This window comes from Echinops telfairi, unplaced genomic scaffold (assembly GCF_000313985.2).
Source record: "Echinops telfairi isolate 266 unplaced genomic scaffold, ASM31398v2 ScPeMD7_7468;HRSCAF=8506_0, whole genome shotgun sequence".
In the NCBI taxonomy this organism is placed as follows: Eukaryota; Metazoa; Chordata; class Mammalia; order Afrosoricida; family Tenrecidae; genus Echinops; species Echinops telfairi.
In genome coordinates this window covers 3,500,860-3,523,620 of record NW_022111369.1, presented here as the reverse complement: position 1 = coordinate 3,523,620, position 22,761 = coordinate 3,500,860, and the positions used below count along the sequence as shown (strand labels likewise).

The 22,761-nt window shown below is 41.5% G+C and overlaps 1 protein-coding gene across 3 annotated transcripts in view; it reads left to right on the top strand.

Annotated features, from left to right (window-relative positions):
- AP1AR (adaptor related protein complex 1 associated regulatory protein) overlaps window positions 1-22,761 on the top strand; it is a 56,264-nt gene that overhangs the window by 11,517 nt on the left and 21,986 nt on the right. For 2 of the 3 annotated variants that reach the window (XM_030888601.2, XM_004703313.2), the window contains exon 2: window positions 20,460-20,508. In XM_030888601.2, coding sequence (XP_030744461.1) covers window positions 20,460-20,508 — 49 coding nt within the window. The remainder of the gene's footprint in view (window positions 1-20,459; window positions 20,509-22,761) is intronic. The other variant, XM_045284129.1, reaches the window with a different exon arrangement.

Here is a 22,761-nt window from a genome sequence, read left to right as displayed (position 1 = left end):
TTTTTTTCATGTCTGCACTTGGACTTTTAATATCATTTGATGTTGTTGACTCCTCCTTTACTTTGTAGCTTCACAATTTTCCATCCACTTGCCTGTGTGCGTTTTTCCTACCCCTTATCCATGTTTATTTTATTCTTGCTCATCAAATGCTAGTGTACTTCAAAACTTCTCTTCTCACACTATACTGTCCCTAAGGAATAAAAGGCAGAGAGCCATTAGCCTTGTCGCCAACCCCAATCACCTTTCATGTCTTGCCCATCACCAAGGACAAGTGATTTTTTTTTAACTTCCTAAATAATTTCTTAATCCACACCCTTCTCCCACTGCTGCTGTCTTAGTCCTATCTGAGGAATCATTGCTTAGCTGGATTTCCAACATCCTCTCTTATAATAGAACTCTTCCTCATTCACTATCACTGCATGATGTTGTAGACACCAGGCATTTGCTTATTTGTTTATTCCTCTGTCTCTAGTACGCTAATAGTGCCTATCACATAGTTGGCGCTTAAAAAATATTTGTAGATCACTAGCTGGTCTACCCACAAACATTCTTGGCTTTCTTGACTTTTCAAACACAGCTTAACATTTTTTTCCGTGCCTTGCCATGGATTTTAAGATGAAGACCAAGTCTTCCTTGTAGCTGACAAGGTTCTGGATCGCCCATCTTTTTCACCTGCATCTTGTGTCGCTCTCCCAGAAATCATTTCTCTCCTTCTTACCTAAACACAAGAAATCTGACCAAACTATCCTCTGCTGTCTAGGAGATAAGCCCTCACACTATCATAGAACCATCTCTTTTTTCCTTCTGGACGTTTCCTCAGGTTATAATTATACCTGTAACTGTGCGCTTATTTGACTAAGGTTTTCTGCTTTCAAAGTAAAGAAGAAAGCACATTTCAGTTGTGTATCTTTGAAGACCTAGTTCCTAGTTAAGTGCCTACCAGAAGCCCTGCTTATACATTGAGCTGTTAGCCTTGAGGTCAACAATTCTACTCCACCAGTGGCTCTAAGGGAAAAAGATGAGGTTCTCTGTTCCCATAAAGATTTACAGCCCTGGACACCCAACAGGGCAAGTCTTCTCTGCCCTTTGGGATTGTTATGTGTTGGAATTGACTCCATGGGTATTTAGTAAACACTGGTTGACAGAATTAATGACTAGTTTCTTAAAGATGAAACGTTCTTTCACGCCCCCTTGCCTTTGGTACCTGCTGCTCCCTTGGGTACATACATCTCTTTGGAGGTTTGGCTAATTTTCCTCAGGTTGACTTTGATTTCATTCATTTGAACATACTTAACACACGAATGATTAATTTATCCCTTTTCTACTGTTAGACTGCAATCCTCTTGAGGGTTCAAGTACATTTTACTCACTTTTGTATTTTAAATACTTAGCTATACCTGCCATAGGGCATGCCTGTCACTCAGAAACTCACTAAACAAAAAGGTTCAGTGTCATAGAAACCTGTACGTACCAGAGAGAAGTTTCCCAAAGAGGACGGTGGTCAACAATTTCAGATGCTGCACACAGAGATGAAAGAGGATGAGTGAGGAACAACTAGAAGTTCCCTCTCAGTCCCCTCTCAGTGGTTCTCAGCGCATGGCGCCGCTGTGTGTGTCAGAGTTGAGCTGTGTTCCGTTGTTTCCAGGGGCTGGATTTTCAGATGTTGGTCGCCAGGTCTCCCTTTCATAGCACTTCTGGGTGGACACATCCTCCAGCTTTTTGTTCGCAGTTGAGCATGTTAACCGTTACAACACCTAGGGCATCCAGTTGTTTTCTGTAAATCCCTGTGACAGGGTTTTGAGTGACTGTTTTTCAAACCCTATTTTCCCTCTTCATTGTGCTTAGAGAAGTCCTTCTCTTTCACGGCATGAAATTCTTTTCTGAGCATCTGCTATTCCTAAATTTGCCTTCAAACAGCACATCAGCAAAGGCTCTCCTCTTTTATTAGGAAGGGGCTTGGGGAGTGCCGGGGGCACAAGCATTGGACTGCTAATGGAAAAATTGGAGGTTCACACCCAATTTCCTGTTCCCCAGGAAAGTGAGGCTGTGAGCTTACGATTTACAGCCTTGGAAACCATCTGTAGGGCCACTGGGAGTGGCCAACAACTCCATAGCCCTGGGTAGGACGGTAGTGTTAACAGTAGATATCACCTTACTGTCACTATCTAAGGAGCACTAGGACAGCGCTAGGATCTGCCAACCAACCTAAAGGTCAGAGATTCAGCAGCCACTCCATGGGAGAGAGGTGGGCAGTGTGTTCTGTAAATATTCACAGCCTTAGAAGCAGCGCTACAGAGCAGCGCTGTCTGTCCCTATAGGGCCGTTATGAGTTGAATTGACTGGACAGCAGTGGATTTGCATTTTTGTATTAGCATCTCATTGATACTGTTATTTATTCCTGTTATCTGGACCTGGGAAATCTATTGATGGATCATCCCTTGAGATTAGAATGCTTAAGTCTCCATTCAAACATTTGATTCCAATTGAACATCACTTGTCGTTCATCTTCATTGTAATAGTTTTTTGCCAGGAAGCTGATTTGTAACCTTTCCAATCTTTTGTTCAGAAAAAAAAAGTCTTGGGAAGCTTTTAATTTTTAATAAACATTGGAACATTTTGCCATGGTTCATCATTTATTTATAATGTCAAACAATATAGGCAAAGACTCTCCTATTTTAATAGTAACAATGTAGAATTTGTAAGGTTTTTCATCAGTTATTTTTTATTTACATATTTGATTTTAATACAGATTTGCCAGATATGCAAATATTTCTGCAAAACAGAAGTATTTTTAAAACTGCACTCTTGGTCAATTTTCACAGGCCTGATATTTTTAAAATAAAAGATTACATATTAATGTTTAAAACATTCATAAATATGTCTACTGATGCAAGAGTCCCCACCTGTGTGACGCATTCATTCCTCTCGAACTCTTCCAAACTCTGTTATATGCCACCGTCATTCAGAGGGTGCTGCTTCCAGAACCTGCCACAGACTCTGCTGCTACCTAATGTCCTTCTCATGTTTGAGTTCATTTTCACAGCTTGGTGTAGTGGAATGGATATACAGAAGCAGGCTTTACTTTAGCTCTCGAGGACATAGGCATTATGTACAAATGAATGTTTTATCAGGCACAACATTTTAAAAGTGTAGTCTGGTCCCATGGTGACTTTGGGGAACTCTAGGCCATACATTCCCAAACTTATTTGGCTTACTTACACACACCCCCATTCAGAAAAAAAAAATTACTTCCCCCACCCCCCCACCAGTGTAAAGCATTGGTATCTGCTTTTGCAGCTCCCTGGGTCGTTCTAGAGCCCCCCCATAGGGTGGTATCACCCATTTGGGGTAACACTGCTTTAGACTATTGAGAGAGAAAACTTCACCTGTGTTTTCTTTAAGCCATTGTTTCAATAGCTCCCTTTTAACTCATATACATGAGTAGACAAAGGAGCTCCTAAAAGTTCATGGGAAAGTGTAATTAAAAGAGAATGGAAATTTTCCATGAACATTTTGAAACCCTGCAAAAAAGAATGATGTATGACTTGGACCTCCTCCAGCTTCACAGAAACCAAACCAATGCCGGAATTGTGGTGACCCTGTAGGATAGAGTACAGCTGCCCCTGTAAATTTCTAAGACTAACTCTTCACAGAACTAGAAAGTCCTTTCTCCCATGGTGTAGCTGGTAGTTTCAAAGTGCTGATCTTAGAGTTAGCCCAACACATAACCACTATACCACCAGGGGAAGGGAAGTCACACTCTACATCAGCATCACCTCGGCTGATTTCTATAAGACTGAGGTCAGACATACCTTTACCCTTCACCCTTCACCCGTCACTCCTAAGGTTCTCTCTACTTCTCAGCTGGGTGCAATAAGTGATTGCAATGGCCACACAATTCATAGGGATGGGGTTTATTAGGGACATTAACAGTTTACAAGTCGAGTGAGAAATGCTGAGGATACAGGTGTGTAGTCAAGACCCTTCTCTGCTGTGCCTCAGGCAGGCCTCTGTCTGGCCCTACACACAGCCTCTTAACCTAGCCTCTGACCTGCTCAGGTAATGTTACAGAGCTCCTTTAGGGAGGCCAGTGCCCAAAGGACATGCCATTCTGGGCTGTAAGCTTCAGCTTGAAGGCCCTCCGCCCCAGCTCAATGGGTCAGCAAACCCAGCTCCCCCAATTGAATGCCCACAGTCAACCCTACTCCACAAACCAGCTTCCTGCCCTGGAGCAGTCAGCTTTGTGGGCCGGCAAGTCCACCGCTCTGCCTCAGGTGCTGGCTCCGCTTGCTGCTGCTCCTCAGTCCCTGCTCTGGTGTAGCCCCTTCTTGCATCATGGAGGTTCACTGCACAAGGAGATAAAGTCCCACAGACACACTCCACTCCCAGCTTTTCTCTTACTAGTAGTGAAATCCTCCCTTCCTGCTTCTCAGATGGTTCCTTTGAATTCCTGAGAATTCATTGCACTAGCAATGAATTGCACTAGCAATGAATTCTGTTAACCATCCCTTACAGCTGAATCATGGTGTCTAATCCGTATCTTCTCCCACCTTCTCATGCAGACCAGGGATTGTCGGCAAACTGCAGCTTCCAGACCTATGGGCTTTTCAAGTATGGACATTGAAAAAATTTAAAGAGTATTATTCAGATAATACTGATTTCATTTCTGAAATACAGTGAACCCTCGTTTATCGCGGTTAATCGGTTCTAGACCCTACCGTGATAAATGAAATTCCACGAAGTAGGATTCCTTATTTGTAAATCAAATATTTTCATAGTTAGAGCATAGAGGACATGAAAAAACACCCTTTAGTCACCATTACACTCGTATTACCCAATTTACTAAACGAAAAAGGGAAAATACAGTAAAACATTTTGGACGTTACAATTATCATTTATTATTTATTATATTATTTATGGCATCTGGTTTACAGTATTACATATTTCACATACAGTATTATTATACATAGTTCTTACAAATACTGTAATCAATAGCCTATGAAATGACTTAAGGGATGTACTCTACAGGTGGGTCGCCGTCTTTTTCCTCTGAAGGAGCCGGTGTAGGCAGTGGGTGCTGTTACGCAAAAACCGTGATAGAGTGAAGCCACGGAAGTCAAAGCGCGAAGTGGCGAGGGTTCACTGTAATAAATATTTATAGCTCTTGAATAATTTTTTTGAAACATTGTGAATGACATCCAAGCCAAAGCATCTATTTCTTTATGAATTCACTTTTAAAGAAAGCCTCTCTGGGGACAGCCAGAGGCCAGGCCTAATCCACTTTCAGGACTTTCCCCACCAGCATGGCCGTCACAGGAGGCATGCTGGCTTTGTGCTGCTCTAGGTGCTGATGGCTACGTCTCGGGATCTGTCAAAGGCAGCCAGATCCTTAAATAAGGGCTGTGTAAGCTTCGTTCTTCCTTGTTCAGTTGCCATTCTCAGAGCCAGAGGAATCGCTTCTTCTCACTTAGACTGAATGCAGAGCCGTAACCACCTGAATGCATTTCCGAATTGCTAATGGCACTCAGGTTGTACTCTTCCTGCATTCACTTTATGTGCTCCAATGGAAGTGGTGGGTTCTGAAGCATCTTTGCCAGAAAGAGAGATCCTTCAGGTCTGCTGCACTGAATGAACGGAAATCACTTTCTTTGGCATTCATCCATCTTTGATTAAGGCAACACAAGCATTTGTCAGAGTCATATCAAAACTGGGTTTTACCGGAGGCAGCCCAGGAGAGTACAGGCAGGCATTCCAATCAACTTGGTTGAGAACATCAACCTTGCCCGTGAAGTAGGAGTAGAGGAAATCCTTCCAGTCGTCGGTGGTTATGCTCTGGTAAGAAAATTTCCACCCTTACACCTTTAAGAGTCCCAGGGAAACCTCTGTAAGAGAGGTAAAAGAGCAAAGCAAAGCCCTTTTCGTAGGGAATTGATGAATATGCCACGTCAGGGTCCACGTCTTTCAGATCAGCCACAAGTTTGGTGAAAGGATGTGTATCCCCAAAAGTCTTTATTGTGTTCTGTAGTTCACCCCATCCTCCGAGGGCATGGAAATGTCTGAACTTTCCCCCAAACAATCGTCCACAAATATTTTAAAAATATTTTTAAATTGTTGTGAGGGACTAGATTGGTTCTTCTTTCTCAAAAGTTTGCCGACCCCTGCTCTAGACCCATCAGGAAAGAGGTCGTTGGTGGGAGTAGCAAAACCTGTGGCTGTACTGAAGAGTCATTGTTAGGCTGGGTTCTCAAGAGAAGCAAAGCAGTGAATGAATATGCTTGTGTGTGTGTTCTTCACATGTATGACATATAAACGTGTATAATTTTATATCAAGAAAGTGGCTCATACAGTTATAGAGATGATTAGGTCCAGTCTGGTTTAAGTGTGTGGGTCAGATGGTCAGCTGGAGGCTTTTCCTGACCAGCATTACTGCCAAGGCTGATGAACCAAGCAGGAAGTTGAGGGGAAAAGATAAGGCTGTCAGCTCCCCACAGATTTTCTGTCTGAGAAACTAAGCAGTTCTCAGGATCACTTTGAATCAAAATTGCTGTGTTCTTAAGGAGCTCTAATCCTTCAACAGTGAATCATTTGGCCATTAACCGAAAGAAAGGTAACCGTTTGAATCCACCTGTGGCTCTGAAAAAGGAAAGACTTGGTGGTCTGTGCCTGAAAAATCACAGCCTTGTTAAGTGCCATCGAGTTGGTTCCACTTCCAGGTGGCCCTTTGTACAGCAGAATGAAACACCACCCATTGCTGCACCCCCCACAATCGTTCTTATGTTTGAGCCCACTGTTGCAGCCGCTGTCTCCACCCATCTTGTCCAGGGCCTTTCTCTTTTTCACCACCCCTCTGCTAAGCAGGATATCCTCCAAGAACTGATCTCTCCTAACAACATGTCCATCCTTGCCTCTCAGGAGCATTCTAGCTGTCTCCTCCCAAGACAGCTTTGTCTGTCCTCTTGGCAGGCCCTAATACTTGGCAATGCCCTTTGCCAGCACCATCATTCAAGTGCATCCTTTGTTCTTTCCCTTTAAGATATGCTGAGCATGTTCTTCCTTTTTTTGATATTCTAACACTTATTTCATAGCACACTTCCTTATATTTCACTTCGTCTCTGAAGCTGCCTTTTGAAATTTTCTTTTCAGCTTTTTACTTCATTACTGTAGGGTCCCTCCACTCTGTCCTATAAAGTTGCTGTGAGTCAGAAGTAACGGCACACAACAGCAGCAACACTGTGTTCCTAGAACACCCTTCCAGTGCCTCCAGCACACTGCCCCTTACACGTTTCCCTCTGGCATCTTAGTCTTATGTCTTGGATTTGAAACATTTATGTTTCTCTGGTACGCTTGTCTTATACAATATCCCTATTAAAATTCTCACAAACTTCTTGTCATCTTTCATTTTCAGTCCACTTCTCAAACCGATTATTTGTATCTTAAATATTTCCTTAATCCAGCGACTTCTCACACTGACTCCACGCTAGTCCAAACCATCATTTCTGACTTAGTTTCAGATTCATTCATGAACATTATTCATGTATTTATTCACTCTCTTCGCATTCATCCACTGATTTCTCCAGGATTTACCTGATTCCTAGCATTTGTCAGGAGCGACTCCTTAGGTTAACTAGTTTAGGTTGGAGTCACAAATGGTTTTGACATTGCCCATCATCCCCTTGTAGTCACTTGAAATCCAGGAAGGATTGATTGTTTTGTACGTCAGTCAGTGAGCGAGCGTGGTCATTCTACCTAGCTATTCACCCACAATCCCTGTTTCCATATATGTATGTAGTTCTGGTTCATTCATTTATTTCTATTTCAAGGTAGCGGTCCATTACATGGACTTTTTAAGGGGGGGATGCCATTGAGAAGATTCCAATTCATAGAGACTCCATGTAGGGTTTTAGTGGCTGATTTTTCATGAGTAGATTGTCAGGCTTTATTCCTTAGGTGCCTCTGGATGGTCTTGAACCTACAACCTTTCAGTTAGCAGCTGAGCATGTTAACCATGTGTATCGCCAATGAACTCCGTTGTTTGAAGTGCTATAATGCATCCATCTTCCTGTACATGAACATTTAGATTATTTTCAGGTTTTTCTGCTCTCAAAAACTGTTTCAATTATTAGCATTCTTATAAATACATCTTTGTATCCATGTGTGATAGGTTCTCAGGGTATGCTTTGTAGGAGAGGTGTGTGTTGTTGTTTTTAGGGACCATCGAGTCAGCTTTGACTCAGACCAGATGTACAAGACAAGTGAAGCCCTACCTGGGCCAGGGCGGTTCTCACAATTGTTCCTTGTGTTTGGGCCTGTTGTTGCAGCCATGCTGTCAATCCGTCTTGATGAGGTTCTTCCTCTTTGTCACTGACTACGTTATCGAGCGTGACATCTTTCCCAAGGAACGTTCTCTCCTCAGACCGTTTTCAAAGTACCTGAGATGGAAGTCTCACCACGCTTGCTTCTAAGAGTCACTCTTAGCTATATTTCTTCCAAGACAGATTTGTTTGTTGTTCTGGCATCAATGTCCTAATTCAAATGCATCAGTTCTTTTTCAGTCTTCCAGGTTTATTGTCCAACATTGATATGTATTACTTGCAGTGTACACACACACACACACACACACACACACACACACGCACGCACGCACGCACACGACAAGGCTTCAAAATGGTAGTGGAAATACTCCCATTATTTTTTAATTCTATTTTTCCATGAATATTTTTAAGCCTCCTTTGTATGAGTGAGGTCCCTAAATAAGTGGTATTGAGTGGTTTGCAATCTGCTGCTAATTAAAGGTTGTCGTTCTAATTCACCCAGCAGCATTACAAGGTCTTGGGACCTTGTAATCTTCCAGAAAGATTACAGCCAAGAAAGCCTTATGAAGAAGTTCTCTCTACAGCACACAAGGACATCGTGAATTAGAGTTGACTCAATGACAACAGTTCTTTTTTGTTTGTTTTTAATCCGCATACAGGAGTGGTTATGCATGTCTTCAATTTCATTAGAATATGTTCAAACTTCTTGAAAGACTATATCAGGTTATACCCTCATTTATGGTGAGTTAATTTTGTTCCATTTCCTAACACTTGGTATTATCAGAATTTATTTTCTGGTGTGAGTAATATTTGCATATATATATACATACATACATATATAGAAATCGTGTTTTTTAAATTACCTTCTATGATAGTAATGGCAAATATAAGAATCTAGGTATTGATCAGTAATAGGTAATACTTTTAAATACAACGTGGAAAAATAAATAAATAAATGTAAGACAATACATGTTCATGGTTAGAGCCTACTATGCTTAAATGGTTAATGCTCCTTCCATTGATCTGGAAATTCAGTGCAATTCCAGTAACAATCTGTATTAGTCTGGGTACTTAGGAGAAACAAATCCACAGCAACTCATGTATAAGAGAGAGTTTTATGCAAAGAAAATGTGCATCATGAAAACATCCCAACCCAATGCTGCCCAAGCCCACAAGTCCAACATTAACCCATACCCAACACCAGTCCACAAAGTCCTTCACCTCACAAAACAGAGGCAATGATGCCGACTGCAGGAGGAAAGCTGAGTCAGTGAACGAACAAGCATCTCAGCACTAGCAGGGGTCTCCACACGGCTGCTCCAGCACCCAGGGCTGCATCGGGATAGGTCCATGCGGCTTCTCCTTGGGGATGTCTTGTAGGAAGTCAATCTTGCAAGCTGAAGCAGGGAACTGCTAAGGCAGCTGCACCCGATGCAACCATCACAAAACAAGAGACCCGAGAACCAGAAAGGCGAGGCTTCACCACCCATTTATCCCTCCGCCTTTCAACCAGCACCACATGTGATTATCGGCCAGGCTGGCACAATTAACTAACTCACAATCCAAACAGGATTTATATGGAGCAACAATTTTTATAGAAGAGCAAAGGGCCCAAAAGGGCTCAGAAATTTTGAGGAAGGTCTCTTGTCCATTCTGATGCAAACACATAAACTCATGAAGATTCCATGTGTGTCAGGATAGAACTGTGCCCTGTACAGTTTTCAATGACTGATTGAAAGTAGATCGCCATGCTGCCTTCTGAGGAGCCCATGGCTGGACTTGAACTGGCAGCCTTTTAGTCAGCAGCCAAGCCCTTAACTTTAGTTAAGGAACATTTTATCAGATTGTAAGCTCTAATTATTAAAACACTATTGTATTGTCATAAGGATAGGAAGGTAGGTGAGCAGAACAGAATACAGTAGCAAGATCCTGTAAATCAGAACCTGAGAGTAGAGCCCAGTAATCTTTATTTTTAATACAGTGATTGTTCCAATTTACTAAAATAGAGTTATTAGAACCAGAGGTATTTCTGTGGATTGTTTTAAGTTTAGGGATCCATAGCTTTTTTTCCCTTCATACCTTACCTACCCTAGTATATAGTCATCTCCCATCACCAATAGCTTACTATTGATGTTTACCCGAGGGTAGGAGAAGGTGCCTCTCTGGATGGACTGTTGTCAAATTCTCATGCATTTTCTGTGACACCGCCAACATTCATTCTGCCTGGGACCTCTGGTCTCTATGAACTTAAGCGTTTTCCTATGGAGTTGTTGTTTCATCATTACAGATGCAATCCAATTGCAATCAATAGCTTTAATCAAGTGTTGCAAATATGAAAGGAGTAATAGAAGCTCTTAAAATTGTTCTGTACTGATTGCCTTTGCAACTCTTTTATTTTTAGTAAATTTAGGGAGCTTTGACCCACTTAGATGCTAATAATAGTCTAGAAAATAGGATGGCCATCTCCTTTATTTTTTAGGTTACTTACTAAGGAATTATGATGAGAATATTAGTAGGCAAGATTTGCTTTTAACTTCAAATGTCACCAGGTTTACTCATCTTTAATATTTAATGCAAACCTTTTATGATTAATGTAATCCCTTTAAAAATAATAGACATCTTAAGGGCATGCTAACACCATTTTTAATTGTTTTGCTAACTCCATTATTATAAACAGCATTATGTACACAATTAGCATACTCGCACAGTGTCAGAGCCTCCACCTCTGCCGCAGAGAGAGGGGACTCTGGGTGAGAATGAGATTGCAGAGGAGGCTCCCAGCTACATGCAGTGAGGGCACTTAGCAGCAAAGAGCATACCAGGGTCAGATATGCCGAAGATGTGCCAAAGGGGGAATTTGAGGTCTTTTAACAAGTGCAAGGTTAATTACTCTATGTTTAGCAGATGTTAGCTTTATTTTCATAGGAGGGGGCCGGGGATACAAAGCAGGCAAATTCTAAGTGGCTAAAATTTGGGAGATGTGAAAGAATTTAAGTTTGGTGTTGGCAGGCTTTTGGCTGATGATCCTAGCCCACTGTGAAGAAATAAATAGCACAGGTTATCTGTGGCTCCTTTCTATACTGCTGCTATCGCATTGGCTAGTACTGGTGTATAGGTATACACAACAAGATAACAATATGTATATTCACCTTATTGTGGAAAGAAAATGTCTTTGTTTGGATTTTTTCTTTTCTTAGTTTGCTTTCTTTAGAAAAGCAAAACTAGTAACAAGTATTTATATCAGGAAAGAGAGAGGGATTAATTGGCTCACACAGTTGTGGGCTTGGCAAGTCTAAAACTTTTAGGTGAGGCAGCAGGCTGGAGACTTCTGCAGGCTTACATTCCAAGATCTATATGTCGGACATTGAGCAAACTGTAAGTCCTAAAAGAGAGCGTGAGCTCTATCAGGAGATCTATATACATTCTGAAGCCAGGGCAGACCCCGAAGGAAACTACTCCTTTTTGCAGTTTGGTTGATCACATCAGATCACATCATGGAAGGCAGTCATTTACATCAATCACATCACGTGAAGGATCCAGGCAAGTGTCTGGCCAAAGCACCAAGAGCTGTAGTGTAGCCACATTGACACACAAAATGAATCATCTTAGAAACCTTTAAATGTGCTAAAAAATTAAGTTCAGTTCCTGATCTATAGTAGGTATTCAGTAAATCTAGTAAGGCTTTCTCTTTGATCCCCATTCTATTAATATCTGCTAAAGTTTACTTTTCTGTTTCCTCTTCCATTTCCTCTACTTAACACATTCATTCTTTAAAATTCAGCTTCTTTTCAGTCTTAAAGTTTAGCCTAGTTCCCCTAAGGTAGCTATAACTTAGCATGTCAAGGTAACTGATTATGCAATGCCTTTATAGTTTTGTTCATTTTCTGTTATTTCGAACTTCTTGGGAAATAACTCACTCTTCTTTCTGTACACAGGAATTAGGAAATCCTTAAAAAGCAATAGATTGTGTGCACTGGTAGTAGGATGAAGCATATGTGTGGGAAGGGGTAATTGCTCACACTACTTTCCTTGAGATAGTGAGGGAAGATGAGACTATCTATTCCTGTAAAGCAGTGTATGCCAAAATGGGCAATACACCCCCTGGGGATGCTCAAACAACCCAGGGGCTGGGGTCCCAAAAGCAGATTGTGAGCATAAACAAGAGTTTTCCATTGCCATGGGGGCACTGATTAATTTATTGTCTGAAAAGGGGACAGTGGGCAAATTAACTTCGGGAACCTTTGAGAGAAGTACAGCCTCAGAAATCCTATGTAGACTGAATGGACTCAGTGGGAGTGGGTTTGGGATTTTGCTGTTGTTAGGCAAGGAAGAAAGAGCCCTGCTTGCCTAATGAACTACACGTTGGCCTTCTAACTGCAAAATCAACAGTTTTAACTCACCAGCTGCTCTGCAGGAGAAAAATGAGGCTGCCTGCTACCATAGAACCCTAGGGAACAGGTCTTCTCTGTCCTATAGGGTCGCTGTGAGTAGAAATTAACTCCATAGCACTGGGTTTCTAGTTCAAGCAAGAAAGGAGTAATTTTAGTGATCTAAAATTAAGAAGTAGCCTTAGGGTTAAGTTATAAAACATTTTTGAGGGAGTCTTTGCACTGATGTTTATGTTAAAGATAAGGATTTATCATTTGAATAGAAGGCCCTGACCAAGGTTCCAGCTGTATCTTTTTTTTTTTTTAATGTAAACAGTTTTATTTAGAAACAGCCTGTTTGAATGGTAGAATAGAAAATGTGTTTTACACTCTATTAAAAAAAACCCAGTACAGTATCCAAATTCCAGAGGGCTGGCATCCATAGAGCCCCCATGGTTGGCTGGCCTCTGGCTTGGTTTAAACCACAGACTGACTCCAGGGAAGTCAGGGGTATACGTGCACGCTGCGGAGCACCCGGCCACTGTGGCAGGGCAAGGTCTTCCTTCTAAGTGGGTGCCTCTCACCAAGGCCTGGGCTCCACACACCCCGCACCATGCTTGATGACGCACCCCTGTGGACTAAGTCAGGGCTGGTGGCATAGATGCGCTCTCCTCTCTGAACGATACAAGTAGGAAGCTGGAGCGGCGAACTTTCACCTCCCTTCCTCGATGTTGGGGAATACAGGAAAGCCTTTCTGTTTCCCCTGGAAACAAGTCAAAGGCTATAGCATCTGAAAATGACCTTCTTGCTCCGTTCCCAGCCTATCCTCTCTCTGTAAATGGCATCTCCGTTCTCCTGGGTTTTCCTAGTACTAATAGCTTTGGAACCATCCATGGTTCTTCCTTTCCACACCCATCCTTCAGCTAACACATTAACCAATTCTGCCAGCCCTGTCTTCAAAACTCCTTCTCACTACTTCCGCTGTTACCACCATACTGTGATCCCAGCCATCATTACATCTCTGTTCTACTTTTATTCCAAGGGCTTCCTAATCGGTCTCCTTGCTTAGCCTTGCTCTTCAACTGAGCATCCTTAACACAAAATCTAGCGTGATCCTTTAAAAATTCTTGTCAGGTCATCTGCAAGTAAAGTTCATATAGAGCTAATACATTTATAAGGACTGATAGCATTCGAAAGTCATGATTTTGCCCCCTCTAATGAAATAATGGGAAGCCCTTAGATGTGGGTAGTGAAAAGAGCACCATGAGGTGGAATCAACTCAATAGCAACTGCTTTGGGTTTTTTTGGTTTAATGAATAATGGAGTTTAGCAGTAATTATTAATGGATGTTACATCCATTAGGTAAAAAGTTGATGAGGAATTTCATAATGGATGTACAACACTGACATATTGAACCCGTAGATCAATCTTAGATTGTGTAAAAGTGGGGTCAGGCAAGAATAAAGTTCTTCAGGACTTGATATAATAGCGAGTACATAATATCATTTAAGACCATTTCTTGCCTTAAAGAGACTGAACTCAATATATTCAACTTCTTACATCACATTAGCAGTTTATGAAGAATGCAGAGGGAGCATTTAATGGGGTGAGGTGCCACAACTTGCCCGTAGCAAATAATGCCACTAAGAAGTGCACTAAGGAGCTCTCGTGTGCTGTCGGGCAAGCTGCTAACCACAAAGCCAACAGTTCAAATCCACTAGCTGCTTGATGGGAAGAAGATGAGGCTATCTGCTCCCATAACATTTTACAGCCTCAAAAACCCTGTATATTGCTGTGAGTCAAAAATAACTTGGTGGCAAGGGTTTTTGGTTTTCTTAAGGAGCATACAAGAGACAATGACATTTTGGGAAAGGATATGACAATATAGTTTTCAACAATACTAACACTAATGAAAATGTGTGTGGTTATACAAGCACACATATAGTTATTCATGTATTGGGGTATGAATATGTGAGTACATATGCTTACACAGATAGACTTATACATAGGTATATGTATAGATATCAGTATGTGTGTACATGTATATATGTCCATATAGGAGGGTAAGTCAAAACATTGCTCTAGCTGTCCAATTTATATATGCATGGATTTATTCCAAGCAAAACATGTTTAAATATGTCTCTTGGATCAGTGGATGGCTGCAGGGAAATTCTCTCAGAAATCCACTTGTCGTTACCTCATTAGGGTGCCTTCAAAAAAGGCCAATCAAAACAGTGGCTTCCTAGAGGCTCTCTTGGCCAGTTAAATTCAAGGCAGAAAAGTCAGCTCAGAAGGTTATGGTGGCTTGACTGTTTTGGGGGGTAGTGGACCCCAAAGGAATAATCATGATAGATTTTCTCAAAAGGACATGGTGAATACAGGGGCTTATTAGGAAGAAGTTTTCGAAAATTGAAAATGGTAGTGGTCAGAAAAGTCACACTAAGGAACTACTTTCCATCACAGCAATGCACCTACCTGCTTAGTCTTTAAGGGTAGCAAGGGCTGCCCTATGAGGAATTTGTTGGGAAACTTTTCGTTTTGTTCCTCAACTCAAGGAACACTGAAAAGGAACACAATGCGAGTCCCCAGAGGATACTGAGACTTCCGTTTTGGATGAAGAGTACAGGATTTTTAGAGGAGGGGTTCGAGAGCTGAAAACGCCACTGTCTGAAGTGTACAGTTGTAGATGGAGGGTATGTCAGGAAACAATAGCTTCACATTTTAAAATTTTATCAAGAGCTCTGTGATTGTGCAGCACTGCTGTTTACTTCATCTACAACGAGTCACATAAGGGACATAGTTATGGGTACTTACACATAGCAACACCTTGCAAGAGATTTGAGGATTTAGGACTAGTCTCATGAAAGCTCATATCCCAATGTGGTGAGTAGCATCTGAGGTCTTCAAAACTTGCAAGCAGCCATCTAAGATACAACTATTGGTCTCTACTCATTCTGAACAAAAGAGAAAGAAGAAAACCACTCAAAGAACGTAGGCTCCAGGCAGAGTAGACTAAAGGAACCGTGTCCTCATCTACCCTGAGACCAGAACAACGAGATGCTGCCCCGGTACCCCGACCAACCATTCTAAACCATAATAGGTGGATAGATAGAACAGTAGAAAAACATGTATAACAAAACTCATTTCCTAAACAGTCCAGAATTATTGAGCCAGTTGAGACTAGAAGTTTCCCCAAGACTCTCACCTTGATATCATCTTTGAACTTTAAGCAAGTTTTCCCATGAGGAGACCTTCTAACGAAGTAACAGATTGGCTCACAAAGAAAAATACAGGATCTTTTTAAAAAGCAGCTCTATGAATCCAGATAGTAGAAAGATATCCTTAAAGCAAAAGTAAGAAAGGAGACAGGGATGGTATATTACGCAAATGTAATTAGCATCATAGAATAGTTTCTGTAGGAATTATTATATGGGACTCCAATTTGCTCTGTAAACTTTTACCTAAAATACCATAAAGTGTTAAAAAAAAATAGAAAAGAAAAGAAAGAAGAAAGAAATGCAGGGGATAGAGGCAAAAGTCGGACAATATTAAGAAGAAGAAAAGAAACGCAGCCAAATCCAGCATGTGAGAATTTTTCCACGACAAATGACGCGCTTTGTCTACAAACCTGTGGGATGAAACCAGTTCATGGTACCGGGCGAGACAGGCCCTTGGTCTTTCAAGTGGAGAGGCTGACCAAGCCAGTGCAGTGTACCCTGATTTTGAATCCTGAAGTGAACAAAGCAAGTGGAAAAACATCATCAGGGAGACCGGGTCTTGGATGATATTAAGGAATTTATTTTTAAAGTTGTTAGGTATGGTAAATTACGTTGTGATTTAAAATTTTCTGTAAAGGCTCTTCACAATTACAAATTAAAAGTGAGCCAAAAGTAACATACTTTTTGTAAGATTTGCTTTAAAGTACTTCAACAAAAACAAAGCAATGAAGTTAAGGTGGGGTAGGGCTGGTATAAATGAAGTAAGTTGGACAAGGGAACATTTTTAACCTGACTGAGACTTGATGCGGTCGTCGTGGGTTCGTTTGTAACCACCAGGAGAAGACGAACCTTCCTACTTCCATAAAGTTTCCCCGTCTCAGGAGCTGACGGGCAGTTCGACTCTGTCATCACGAGTCCGAATTGACCCATTGGAAGTGGTGTGGTTTTTCCATTTGTTTAGTTCGGTACAAGAAGGTTTATACTCTTCTGTTCTGGAGTGCATTTGAAATCTGAGTGCAGGGCAGGGTGGGTGGAGGAGAATGCTGAAGACAAGCCTCCGCTCGAAGCTGCTTCTCACACCTCACCTCCCTTCCTTCGTCCCCCACTCCAGCCATCCAGCTGCTGGCCGGCATGTGGGAATGAGCCACGCACAGGTGTGCTGGTGCTCCTCTTCTGCTCAGATGCTTCTCCTCCAGGCATTTGTCTTCTTGGTTTCCTGGGGGCGGGGGCGGGGAGGGCGTCCTTCATTTTTCATTTTACTAACAGAAAGGAAGGCCTTCCCTGACCACCACAAGTAAAATTACCTCCTTCCCCTCAGTCACGACATTCAAGTTACTCAGGCACTTTTTATTTATTTTGGTAGCAGTTCCCACCATGCATTTATCACTTTGCTTATGGTCATTCATCCCCGAGAGTGTTCCTACCAAGGTAGGGCTGTTTTGCAGGTGCTTGTATTGCCAGCAGCTAGAACATTGCCACTAGCTGTCACCTAGGAGACAACCAATAAGTATTTTTGAAATAAACCTGTAAACATGAGGCCACTCATAATAGTTAAGCATCTCCTTTCCTTTGCCCACTTGCTCGGCTTCCCCTTCGGTTGCATTCCCATGTGTACCTACCAAGAAGCAGTATAGTGACCGCCAAGTCTCCCTCCAGGACAAAGCTGAGATGGAAAAGACAAAATCTTGAGGACAGCTGAAAAACCAACATCCCACATTTGTTGGGCTTTTAAGCCTCCAGGAAGATGGGAAGATTTTGCTTTTGATTTCTTTCCATTGCTACTTACGTAAGGGAGAGCTCTTGTCCCAAATGGCACTTTCAAGCCCTTGGGTTTCTAATTACTTCCAAAATCTATGTCAATGTTGCTCAACTTCTATTCAGATACATCCCAGGGTAAAGCTCTTCTTAAAAATGTTGCTCCTGTCTTTGCCAAATTCAATATTTACTTAAATCTATCGATATAATCTTAGCATTGTGATAGTAGGAACCAATCTTTGCCTTTTGTGAGTAATGAGGTCTCAATCTAATTTGTTTGAAAAGGAACACCTAAATTCTTCCCAAACTTATTTGTGCTTTTTTGCTTACCTTCTACTTAAGCCTCCAATTTGAATTGTTTATTGATATTTCCTCATCTGCACTTTTGACAGTACATCAAAGAGAGCCATGCTTATGCATTAGCCAAGACTAGTGTGGGGATGTACTTTGGAGATGTTGTCAGGAGAGACCAGTCCCTGGACAAAGGACACCATGCTTGGTAAAATAGAGGGCAAAGAGAGCAAGGCCCTGGACAAGATGGGCCAACACAGTGGCTGCAGCAGTGGGCTCAAGGATAAGGACAATTGTGAGGATGGTGCAGGACCAGGCAGTGTGTCATTCTGTTGTCCCTAAGGTCACTGTGAGTCAGAACGGACTCCCTGGCACCTAGCAATGGCAACAGTGTGGGACAGAAACCTAAACTGATCTACCTTAGGCTCAAGGGGACATGTCTTCAAGGAGCCTTGGTGGCACCATCAAATAAGCATTGGGCTGAGAGCTGCAAGGTCAGCAGCTGGAAAGCACATGGTTCTCTGGAAGGAAGATTCGGCTTCTTGACTCCGGTCAGAATTTCCAGTCTTGAAAACCCACGCTGTCCTATAAGGTCACCGGGAGTTGGGTTGACTGGATGGCCATTAGTTTGCTTTGGGGGCTTTGAGTGTCTTCAGTAACACCAGCAGGAATATGGCTAGTCCTCGGGAATAACCTAAGTGCTATCAGGGCACTCTTTAAAAAAAACAAAAACTTTTATTGTGAATTGGTTCAAGGTTTACAGAGTGAATCAATTTTCCAGGCAGTAAACCTTACACTTATTGTTCCATGTCATTGATTACAACTCCCACCATGGATTGTCATTTATCCCACTTTCACCCTGGGGTTCTCATTTCCATTTTTCCTCCTTTCTTACCCTTTTCTACCTTCTGAACTTTGTCCTCAGGCAAACGCTACTCTGTCGGTCTCCAGTGGTTGATTGTTCTAAGGAGTATGCACCTCAGTACTATTGTTGTTCACTATGTAGGTCTATTTATTGTTTGGCTAAAAATTGAGCCCTAGGGTGAGTTCAGTTCCAGGCCTGAAAAGTAACTAAAGACCATTTTCTTGGGAGTTCCAATCAGTAAACCAGTCTTTTTATGATTTTGAATTTTGTTCCAAACTTTTCTGCTATACAGGACCTTCTAATGTGGTCCCTTTCAGAACCATCAGCAGCGGTAGCCAGGCACCAAGGTGGTGGAGTCTGTGGTTCACATGCTGCATTAGTCCTTTAGACTAGTTGTTTCCATACATCTTTGAATTTCTTCACTCCTCCTTGCTCTGGACCACGAGAGACCACTAACAACACTTTAGACAGCAGGGCACTCGTTGATTTTCCCTCATTGCAGATCATGAGGAAGCATAATCTTTAGCAGTTACCTAGAAGCATCTTGACTCTCCCCTCTCAGGTTCCATGTAAGACTCCACTTCCAACCACATGAGGTCTGGGGATGGCTCTGGTCTAGTCTAGTGTGGTCAGATGGAGATGGCGAGTTAGAGTCAGGCAGTAACACGATTATCTTCACTACAGCTGGACCCCAGAAAGAGGGAGGTATTTGTAACAGACCATTCCGTGGGCTTTTACTAAGTTAGCCATAGAGCTCTGTACAAGTGGCACAGAACACAGGGTCCTGTGGTCTAATCTAAGTGTGGTGCTCCAGTGACAGTCTTTGCTTTGGACAGTGTGCTACTTAGCTTTAGGCTGTGCTTCAGCAGTGAGGTCATACTCGTGGCTCATATTAAGATCCTCTACTTAGTATTACCGAACCTTATTTCATTTTTCAATTATTCAATTCAGTGGCCTTGGAGGGGAAATGGATTAGTCAGAGACAGATTCTTCATTCGGGGAAAAGAATGATCATTGCAGGGAAAGAAGCACATAGCACTTTTAAACAGGAATCTTAAGGCCTGAACACAGTGCTACTAGGAAGTTCAACTCATGATTCTAGTTTGAGAAATGGTGAAGCGAGGAAAGAGTAGGGACACAGGATGGATAGGGAGCTAAGGGCACTAGATTTTTACTGGAAATGTTCATAAATTATGAGGTCCCTGTACTAACATTAAATATTTGCCAGTGGGTGGGGAAGAGAATGAAGGAGCCCTTTCACAATGTTGTTTTGCATAATTTTAACAAAATCGACAATATACTCTTATTATACATTATATATCACAGTATTTTAACAAGCTGTTTTTCTTGCTACAGTAAAACAAATGAGATAACTTGGAGGCTTAATTGTATTTTGTTGTGTTCAGTGGCTGTTAATGTGAGTAGGAAGAAATGTTGGTTAACTACACAGTATTTACATACCCTAAATTTTAAAAAATCTGGATTACTTTTATTCTTAAGTAAATTTGATGTTTCCTTTTTATAAATATAACATACTATATGTTAGAGAATTTAAAGTTGCTCTTGAGAAAATGATCTCATGCCACCATGTTAATTCCGTTTTAGGCTTAAATGTGCTTTTTAAAGTTAATGTTTTTCTCTTTCTTTCCAGATCCAAGTATTTTAGAACATGCTCAAGAGGTGAGCACTTAACTATAGAGGTAAGTAGAGTCACAAATTTGATTGGATTAAAAGAACCCTCAGGAGAGCAGAAGGGACTTGTATTTTTCCCTTTTTTTAGGAGCAAGGTATTTGGACAGAAATTTAGTATAGACTTTAATATTTCAAAATTGTTGGTGGTGGTGAACAAGGAAAGGGTTCAAAGACCAGGGCGTGGGGAATAGAGAGAACTATAGTTTGCAACTGCTTTAGGACACAAAAGAGATCCCGAATCTCAAATATAATTTAAAGAGAATATTTATTAGGCCTTGCCTAAGACAAAGGCATATCATCCTGATACGGGAAACTCTTAGCATGGGTCATAATGGTACCTAAGGGTCTGCTGAGTCACAGAGCTTTACAAAGGACATGGGAAGGCAAACGAACGGTCACCAAAGTGTGGTTGGCAGCAGATCAATCTATCACAGTTACCGGTGAGACTACAGAAGTGGGAATGGGATCATGATTGGGCCACAGACATTAAGGTAGACAGAAGACCTTACAAGATTGGTCCAGGGCCTTCTGACCAAAGCGGTCAGGGCATGATTCATGACTGTGCAAGATCCAGTATTGTGATCTCCATCAAGAACCCACACAGGCAAGCCCTTCAGTGAGACTACCCCTCCCTGGACTGGCTAGAGAAGCAGCAGTAGTAATCCATGTTCTGATGCACTCTGTCCAGGAGCAAGACAAGTCCCATCCCAAAGGTCAAAGGTCAGAAGGAATTCAATGAAGGCTTAATCCATGTAGGGAAAGCAAACTGAATTTTGTTTTCATTGTCAGCTATAGCCTTCTGCAAATGGGGTGCTCAGAATTTGAGCTCTAATATATGATTACTACATAAGGCCCTGTTCTTTTTATAGAGTTGGTATATGTACTTAAGTATCCGCTTCTCATTCTCTCTCCTTCACCCTGCAAACTCCGGTAGAGACTACTGTTTTATTAGTCAGTGCTTCACTAAGGCAGTGATTATGGAGATAGATGGTTGCCTGTTCCAGCAGGGACCTGGACAGAATTAAGGCAGCAAGTTAATTTTTAGCAGCTCTTGGCTACTCCATCATATAGTTTGTGAAGGTCTTTGCACATAATTCTTACTGTGACAATGAAATAGCCTGTACTCACCCCATTTAATGGATGAGAAATCAGAAGCTTACATGAAAAAATTTAGCTCTATTATGCAGCCCATAAGTAGCTAAGTAGGACTAGATCCTAAATTCCAGACCAACCTTATCTGGTTTCAAATTTTTTTTAAAATAAGGAGCCTAGTAGTATAGTGTTTATGTGTTGGCTTGCTAACCACAAGGTTAGCAGTTCAAAACCACCAGCTGCTCCACACGATCAAGCTTTCTACTTCTGTAAAGAGTTCCAGTAGTCTGTTCTACTCTGTCCTGTAGGGTTACTATGAGTTGGAATTGACTCGATGGCAGTGAATTGATTAAATAAGGAAGATGTAAAACAGGAATTTGTTTTCTTTTTTTAAATCACAAACCATTACAAAATCCAAGTTCAAGGTAATATATTATCTTGAGTGATTTAAGTCATCGTTTTAGATCCTTACATCTTCTAAAACTTTTGAATATATTGTTTTCCCCCGAGTCTATAAATATCAAAGCAATACTACCAATAGAACACTTTATTCTTCCCTTCAAGTGATTATGTATTTAAGATAGAAATTTTTGTAGTGTCTTTTAATAGTAATAGTGTTTAGAATCATTTAGAATCATAAAAGCATTCATTACACTATGATTAAATTATTTGCCCGCATTCCTGTTTCTATCAAGACATTGTATTTGGAGGTTGTAATTACCACCTAATCGGTATTCGATTCAATGTAGTTACTAGATGAATGCTTACTGTGTGTGTGTGCTGTTGGGTCGCCGCGTACTCATAGTGACCCTACACACAGAATAAACCGCCCTGTGTGGAAGTTCTGCCAGGAATCTCCATGGGAAGAGATTGCCAGGACTTTCCTTCCATGAAGCTGCAAGTAAGTTTGAAGCTCCAGCATTTGGTTAACAGCCAAGTGCACCATCAGGGATCTTTATGACTGAATAGATGAATAGATACATTCTTTAAAATTCTTATATAGTCTTTTTCTAGTCCCTGTTTGCTTAAGACGTTTTTCTTCTTAAGCCATTAAGTGGTCCGTGAGTAAGTCAAATGATTGACACTATCTCACTGCCATCGAGTCAATTCTGACCCATAGTGACCCTGGGGGCCAGGATAGAACTGCCCCTGTGGGTTTCCAAGACTGT